This window comes from Entamoeba histolytica, genomic scaffold, assembly GCF_000208925.1.
Source record: "Entamoeba histolytica HM-1:IMSS scf_1104750517413 genomic scaffold, whole genome shotgun sequence".
NCBI classification, from domain to species: Eukaryota; Evosea; order Mastigamoebida; family Endamoebidae; genus Entamoeba; species Entamoeba histolytica.
Window position 1 is genome coordinate 46,575 of NW_001914886.1, and position 8,859 is coordinate 55,433.

Genomic DNA, 8,859 nt, shown 5'->3' on the forward strand with positions numbered 1-8,859 from the left:
CGATAAAAAGACCAAATTAGTATTTATTAATACTGTAGAAATGGATAAAATTTATTAAGATAAAATAAAACAAATCAATAGAGTAAAATAAAAGGAATTACAATAATAATTACAATAAAGAGAAGAATGAATCGTAAAGATAATCAGAGAACAAACCATTATAACTGAGATTTTAAATTATAGGAAAAGATATAATGAATAAGAACATGAAATATTTAATTGAATAATAAAATAAATAAGAATGAAATATAGAAAAATAAAAGTATTTCATGAACAAAACTCTGAAGAGAGTGATTGGTAGTGTGTAAAATAACTCGACATTGCAAATTACTTGGAACATCCCCTTTAACAATTCTTTGTGCAAGTCCTTCAACTACTGCTGTTTTACCAACTCCTGGCTCTCCTATTAAGACTGGATTATTTTTCGTTCGTCTTGATAAAATACGAATAACTCGTTTAATTTCTTCATCTCTTCCAATGATGGGATCCATCTTCCCACTTTCTGCTTGTGCCGTTAAATCATTTCCATATTTCTTCAATGCTTCATATTGACTCTCTGCTTCTTTTGTTTCTACACTTTGTCCTTTTCTCATTTCCATTATCTTTTTGTTAAATTCCAGAACATTAATTCCACTATTTCCTACTATCGTACTAATTTCTTTCTCTTCCATCAATGACATTACTATCACATCAACTGCAAGATATGTATCTCCCATTGTCTTTTGTTTCTCTATTGCTCGTCTTATCACTTGTTGTGTTGTTGGATGAAGTCCAATTTCTACTGGTGGTGGATTTTTATACAAAAATTAAAAGGAAAAAAAATAAAATTTAATAAATACATTTTCAAAGAGAGACACAAACAAAAAAAAACAGTAAAAGAACAACAACCCATTTAAGGAAAAGTGAGATGTAATAGTATTTATAATTAGATAAAGTAAGAATAAACAATACTAAATGAATAAAAATTCAATAAAAAACAGAAAACCAAAAATGTTTCATAAGTTTTGAAATTCAAAAAAATGAAAAGTTAAAAGACTTTTCAGTTGAAAAAGAAGAAAAGAAATTTGAAAAGAACTTTTTTTGGATAATTGGTTATGAACAAGCAATTAACATTGTTCGAGAAACTTACTCCTTTACTTAATTGTATTCAAAACGTAAACTTAAAAAATGAATTTAAAAAATGTATTGAAGAAAAAGAATTTATTAATACTTTACAAGATGGAGAACATACAAAATTCATTGACTTGGTTATTCAATTATTTTATTCTACACAAATATCTAAAGCAAATTTACTATTAGATCTTATTGAAGATATGTTAGCAAATGGATATATTAGACATATCCCATCACCAACATATCCAGATGTTATTAATGAATTACTTTATAAATTACTCACCGCAAATTTTCCTAAAACATCTACAGAAGAGTATTGTCGTTGTTTATCAACATTTATCTGTTCAACATTTACTGAAATGCATGGTGTACAACTACAAAATACTGTAAGTAAATTATTAAGTTGTAAACAAACATTATATCACACAAACGTTGTTACATTATTTGCTGCAAAATATAAATCTTCAATAGAAACAAATAGTGATATTAAATATAAAGATGTTATAGTATTTATGCGTTCAATAGCATATATGATTTCTAAACATACAGAAAATTCAATTTATTATTTAACTTTATTTATTACTCAATGTTCAGAAGAAATTAAGAAAGACTCGCCTCAAAGAGTTCAAAATATTATTGATATTATTTCTCCAGAATTAGGATTTTCAGAAGTAATTGATTTGATTGAATTATGGAGATGTATTATTAAATATTCCTTATTTCAGTTAATTCCATGGTTAGGGATTTGTGTTAAAAGTGTTTCATTAAATCCAAATAAATCTGCAATAATAGCTATTAATGAAACAATTTCCAGTGAAAAATTACCACGATTATTTATATATGGTGATTATCAAATCAACCAATTTGATATATTTAAGAATATTGTTTCTATATTACTTCAATTAATTAATAATAATGATTTAATTGCTCTTGGTTTATTAGCAGAAATTATGAGAAGTCTTTCATTATTTAATGACGATATGATAAATAAAGAGAATTATTATTATGACACATTCACAAAACACCAATCCCTTAAAGAACAAATTAAGGAGTGTGTTATTTTATTTAACCAAAAAGGATTTTCAGGTATTGATAAATTAATTCAAATAGGATGTATTAGTTCCAATGCAAAAAGTATTGCCAGGTTTTTAATGAGTGATGAATTATCCCCAGAAAAAGTTGGGAATGTTTTGTGTAAAAATAATACATTATGTAAAGAATGTTTAGAAGAATATATTATGAATTTAGATTTATATGATATGGAACTTGACCAAGCAATGAGAAGATTGTTTTACCGATTTCAAATGGTTGGAGAATCACAAATTGTTGGAAGAGTTTTTGAGTTATTCAGTAAACGATATCTTCAATGTAATATAAAATATAAAGACATTTTAACAGAAGAAAAAGTAGAACAATTTTCTACTACCTTATTAATTCTTGCAACTGAATCACATAATTCCAATGTAAAATTAAAAGTTGTTGATACTTTTGAAAAATTTAATAATATAATTTGTAAAGACTTTCAAATTCAATATGAAACAAAAGAATTATTACAAATGTATCGTAGAGTTCAAAATACACCATTTGTTCCAAGATCTATTTCACCTATTACTCGACCAGTTAATATATTAAATGAACCTTTGATTGTTCAACCAATTAAAATGACAAAAAGTATTGCATTTTGTATGTTTGAAATTGTTTGGAAACAAATAACCCAAATAAAAAATTTTACAACAATTCATTCAAATTTATTATTCACAACACTTCAAACTGGTTGTTTATTAGAACGAAATGAAATAAAAGAAATAGGTACATTAATAGAAAAAATCTCAAATTCAGACTTATCTTCAAAATTCACAGAGCAAGATGTTATTTGTATTGGAAGAGTTATTATTAGTATGTCTGAATGTTATACATTATTAAAACAAGCTTGGGAACCTCTATTAAGTATTGTAATAAATATTAAAATTATAAATCAAGCAAGGGATATTAATTCAAGAAATTCATTTAAAATAAATGAAAGAAAACAATTAAGAGAACCAATATATAATTTAATGTTTAAAATAAATGAATCTCAAATACAAAAAATTGATTTAAATCATTTAGCCACAGTAAATGATCCTGAAAATTTATTTAAAATGATTGACTTTTCATTATTAGAACAAACACTTCAAACATTGGAAATATCTGAAGATGTAGTTTATAGTGATTATATTAAAGGATTAATTGGAGTTATTAAAAGTCGTATTAATGATTTTCCTATTATCCCATTACAATATTTATTCTCTTCTGCTTCAAAAAATTATTTAAGACCTTTAAATTCAATTACTGAAGAAATATTAAATCAAATTATCAACTGTTTTATTGCTTGTTCATTTCATCCTTATTCAAAAGTAAGTTACCTCTCTTTAGATTATCTCAAACAAGTTATTCAGTTGTATCATTCTCATTATAATGCTTTTATTCCAATTATTTCAGACAGTCAAGATATTAATATTCGATATAAAGCTTTAACTAATTTATTTGATTGTGATGTACCCAAAAGTGAAGTAGATATATTATATGACAGTCTTCAAGTAATTCCTGATATTAATGGTGATGTAGTAGATTTAGCATTAGAAAAAATTGTTTATTTATTTTTAAATTATCCACATCAAAACAAGATAATTTCAATATATTCTTTATTAGTCCATGAAACAACCAACATTAATCTTCTTAATCCAATTAACCAATGTATTATTCAATTCATCAAAGAAAATAAAGTCAATACTTTATCTCTTCAAATGATTGCTGTTGTAGCATCAAAAATTAATGATTCTTCAGTTGGAAAAGAATGTTTTAAAATCATTGAAGAATGTTCTGAAGAAATAAATGGTGATTTATGGATTAATAGATTGCTTAATAGTCGTGATGAGCATTGGATTAAAACTATATTTCCAAATATTTTTATGAGTAAGAAAATGAAAAAATGGAAGAATGAACTTGTATCTTATTCATTATTTATTTTATTAACAAGTACTAAAGAAATTCAAGAAAGTATTTTTAAGTTATTAGAAGTAGAATTTCAAGAAAATCCAAATATTGCTGTTCAATTTATTAATGAATTATCAGAATATATTTTTGTTGGTGTAGTTGATAATTCACCAAAGAAAAAAATAATTAATAGTACTTATGACAATTGTAATCTGGAAGAATGTTATGAATGTAAATGTAAAGTTAATTGTTTAAATAAACAATGTGTATATTGTCAACATAAATATTGTGATAAATGTATTGAAAAATTTAATTCTCACCAATGCAAATTAACTTTTCCTTCATTAAGTTCTCTTGCTAAAATAGACATTGAAATTAATAAAGAAATCATTGAATATTTTTATAGACTTTGCTCTGCCTTATTACGTTCTTCATGTTCAGAACTAAATATATTCAATTGTTTAATTAAGACAATACATACTTGGAGAAATCTTTATCTCAATAACTCATCTATTATTCTAAGAGATAACATAATTCAAAAACATTACACTAAATTATATATTTCCCTAATCTCATTACTATTTGAAATAGGAACTAAAGAACAAACAGATATTACTTCAATGGTTATAGAAGAATCTAAAGATATTCTAATTCTTTTTGTACAAACAATTTCTCCATCAACATACCTCCCAGAAGAACTTATTTTGACTTTATTAACAAAAGTACTAACCATTTCATCAGATGAATTAGTTTGTTGTTGTAAATTATTTTCTTTAAAAAATAATAATAGTCATTCTCATTAAGTAGTTTAAAGAAATGTACAGTATTACTCAGCCATATTTGATAGAGACTATTCTCACAAATATCCAACCTATAAGAAAGGTTATTGCAGAGATTATGAAACGAAATTGTCAATTTAAATAATTATTATTTCATTACTTTTTTGTTTTATTTATTAATATAAATCTAAAAAGATCAGACTTATACAAATATCAACACGTTATATCAGTTCTAACATGGAATTTATATATCATCACTTCTATTTTATTTTTTTCTATTAATTTTATTCTTCATAAAATCAAAAAGAAAATATAATTATGGGTTTTCATTTTTTTTATTAAAATTTTAATATAATTTTATTAATAAATTATTTTTTTCATATTTTATTTTTCTTCTTTAATAATTTTATGATTTTGTTATTTTTTTATCTTTCCTAAAATGTTAAGAAAATGACTAAACAAGAACATTCTTATGAACTTACTCAACACATCCCATTGCAGGTTATATCCCTATACTTAATGTATTTAACAAATTTCTTGTACTGAAGGAATTGTTTCATTTCTTCTTATGTCCTAATAATTCCATAATATTCTCATTTTTTCAAACCAATAATGAAACATTAGAATAAATTAAGGTTTATTACAATGAGTATGGTACAATTTCCCTCATACAGAAGTCAACTAATGAAGTTGATTCATGTATTTTTTAAAGAAGATGAAAAAAACATTTTCTTTGTATATTTGTTTAGTCATCTTTACAATAAATAAATAAATCAGTATTTGGTACAGTTTTTAAAGTATCTTGCACTAATGAAAGAAAGAAATAATTTACTGTCATATGTTTTTTTATATTTAAATGACTATACTAATCACTGTGGATTTCATTGTCACAAAAAAATCCATGTCATTAATCCAATCTTGCTGATTGTCTATATCTTTAATACCAACAGAAAATTGAAATTTAATTAATGGAATAAAAGAAAATTGTTTCTTAAATTGATACCCAACATCTTCATACTCTTCAAATTCACACAGATTATAAGAACATCCTTTAGTTATATAAAATTTCTCTATTTGTACTGTTTCTGGTAGTTTTTTAGTGTTTTAAATAAGTCATATATACTTCTCCTTAGTTCATGTCTTTCTTTAGTAACAGTCAACAAGAGTAAATTGATGTGGTAAGTTTTTTCTTGATACAAACAATCACAAAATAAACAAACAAAACAAAACAAAAGATACACCACATCATTTTGTTTCTTTTCTTTCTTTTTCTACACAAAGTTTTTAAAAAAAAAGGTTAATGAATAACAAAGATAGGAATGAAAGTAAAAAGAGAAAATCAATGTTAGATTAAATTGTATTAAAATGAAGTACTTAGTGATATTAAAAATGCAAATCAAAAAGAAAAGAACTTAAAAAGAAAAAGTATCTATTTATAAGATCTTTAAGGAAAAAATCTTATTAACACTATTGTTATGACTTACCAAACTATAAGAAAAACATTTTTAATACCAACAAAAAGAATTACACAATTTGGAAGAACAACGTATCATCTAAATCAACCACAAATTAGATTAATTCAAACAATTGAAGGAACGAAATATGTTGGAGTATCATTTTCATCTTCATATTCAGCAAATAAAATTATTCTTGAAGCACAAAAACAAATGTTAGTAGATGAAGAAGGAGAAAAATTATTTTGTTTATATAATTTACCATTTTATTTTGATGATCAAACAGAAGTATTGTTTGTTATTATTTAAAAGAAACAAAATAAAATTATCTAATAGAAATAGAAATACAAATACATTTTATTTATTTTGTTTAACATATGGATATTCTCCTGTTTATGAAATATTAAATAAAAAATATTGTAAAGAATATAAACCAATTGAGGTTTTTCTTCAATATTTAAAAACATATCAAATTAATTATGAAATTATTGGATTTGAATATCTTACTGTTTTAAAATCAATACCAGAAGAATGTAGAGATTTTAGAAGTTCATTAGCACGTGTTAGACAAGAAGAATTTGAATGGGCAACAAATAATTTTGATAAAAAAATTCTTGAAGAGAATGAATATGTTTATATAGAATCAGAACCTCCTATTACAGAATTTAATTTAGATAAAATTCGAATTAATGGAAGATATGGAACTGATATGTCAATGAAAACTATTGTTCATTTACCATCTGATTCAATTGAAGAAGTTATTAATAATTTATTTACTAAATTACATACTATGAAACCTTCTATATTTAATGAAAATGCACAGCCATCAGATTTTGTTTTAAAAGTTAGAGGATTTAATGAATTTATTATTCCTTATAAACGTGATGGAAGTAAATATTGTTTAAGTGATTTTGATTATATTAGAAAATGTATTCATCTTAAATTACCTATTGATGTAGTTTTATTTAATAGAGAAAATATGCACCATAATTTATGGAATGAAAATACTATTAAAATGATGAAATATTTTGATCAATTTGTTGGAAATAATAATTGGAATCTTATTCAAGATGAAACTCGTTGTCTTTCTCAAAGAGAATGTCAAACTCCTGTTTGTATTCAAATTATTTCAGCAGAAAGAATTAAACATTATAAAATAACTAAATTAAAAGATGACAGTGAAATAGTAAATCTTGAAGAAGATTTAAAAATTTATATTACCGGTTCATTACATTATGGAACTCGTTTATTAGTTAGACAAGAATTTACACCAGTATATCAAATTAAAGAAGGTAAATTACATTTAGATTCTCCTATAATGATGACATTTAATATACTCATATCAACTCTTCCTAAAGAAACAAGATTAACATTATCAATTTATATGACAGATTCCCCTATTAATTTACAAGTATTCGAAATTAATAAAAAAGACATTTGTTTGGCAACTATTAATTGTAAATTAGTTGATTATAATGGTTATTTTATGAAAGGATTATTTAATGTTGGAATGTGGGAAAGAACTGAACCAAATCCTATTATGATGTGTTGTGAAAATACTTCTTCAAACACCTGTAAATTACATTATCGAATGATAGAATTTAATAAACCTGTTAAAATGAATACATTTATTGCAAATGAACAAGAGTTAAATACTAACATAACAGGTTCTGTTAAGATTGATTCTGAACATACACTAAGATTTAAATATGCTGTTGAAGCTGATCCATTAACAGTACTTAGTCAAGAGGATTGTAGATTATTATGGACTTATAGATCTTTAGTAATGAAAACAAAACCCCGCTCTATAGCGAGGTTAGTTTCTGCTGTTGATTTTACTCAACAAAGTGAAGTATTAGAATTACATAGATTATTAAATAAATGGCCATTACTTGAACCAACACATGCATTAGAATTATTAGACTTTAGATTTCCAGATGAACAAGTAAGGTTATTTGCTTTAAAATGTTTAGATGCAATGAAAGATTATGAATTAGTTAATTTTCTTCCACAACTTGTTCAAGCATTAAAATTTGAATTACACCATCAAAGTAATTTAGCATATTTTTTACTTAGAAGAGCATTAAGAAATAAAAATATTATTGGACATCAATTCTTTTGGTTTTTAAAAGCTGAAATGCATGATAATAGAGTAACTGAACGATATGGAGTATTATTAGAGGCATTTTTAAATGGATGTGAAGATTATAGAACTGAACTATATAATGAAGTAACATTTCAAAATCAGTTAGTTGTTATTGCTAATAAAGTAAAACAATTAGAAACAAAAGAAGAACAAAAACAATTACTTAAAGATTCATTGGCAAAATTAAAATATCCTGAAGAAATGTCATTACCATTAGATTCACGATTTAGAATAAAAAAACCAATTCCAAATACTGGAAATGTATTTAGTAGTAAAAAGAAACCACTTATGTTGGTATTAGAAAATGTAGATCCATTAGGAGATAATATTATGGTTATACAAAAAGTTGGTGATGGATCTTAGACAAGATGTTTTGACTTTACAAATGCTTCAA

At 24.2% G+C, this 8,859-nt stretch overlaps 3 protein-coding genes across 3 annotated transcripts; 2 read left to right on the forward strand and 1 right to left on the reverse strand.

The window, feature by feature from the left end:
- Positions 1–215: 215 nt before the first annotated feature.
- Positions 216–716, reverse strand: EHI_073540 (heat shock protein 101, putative; the record flags this gene model as incomplete). The annotated part of the gene is made up of 1 exon (XM_651582.2): positions 216–716. One exon carries the CDS (start codon positions 714–716, stop codon positions 216–218), a length of 501 nt encoding a protein of 166 aa, XP_656674.2.
- A 378-nt stretch (positions 717–1,094) lies between these two features.
- EHI_073550 (uncharacterized protein) lies at positions 1,095–5,010 on the forward strand (the record flags this gene model as incomplete). Its single annotated transcript, XM_651581.2, has 2 exons — positions 1,095–4,835; positions 4,894–5,010. 2 exons carry the CDS (start codon positions 1,095–1,097, stop codon positions 5,008–5,010), a joined length of 3,858 nt encoding a protein of 1,285 aa, XP_656673.2.
- Positions 5,011–6,340: 1,330 nt separating this feature from the next.
- On the forward strand, positions 6,341–8,828 carry EHI_073560 (phosphatidylinositol 3-kinase 1, putative; the record flags this gene model as incomplete). Its single annotated transcript, XM_651580.2, has 2 exons — positions 6,341–6,612; positions 6,656–8,828. 2 exons carry the CDS (start codon positions 6,341–6,343, stop codon positions 8,826–8,828), a joined length of 2,445 nt encoding a protein of 814 aa, XP_656672.2.
- Between the last annotated feature and the right edge of the window lie 31 nt (positions 8,829–8,859).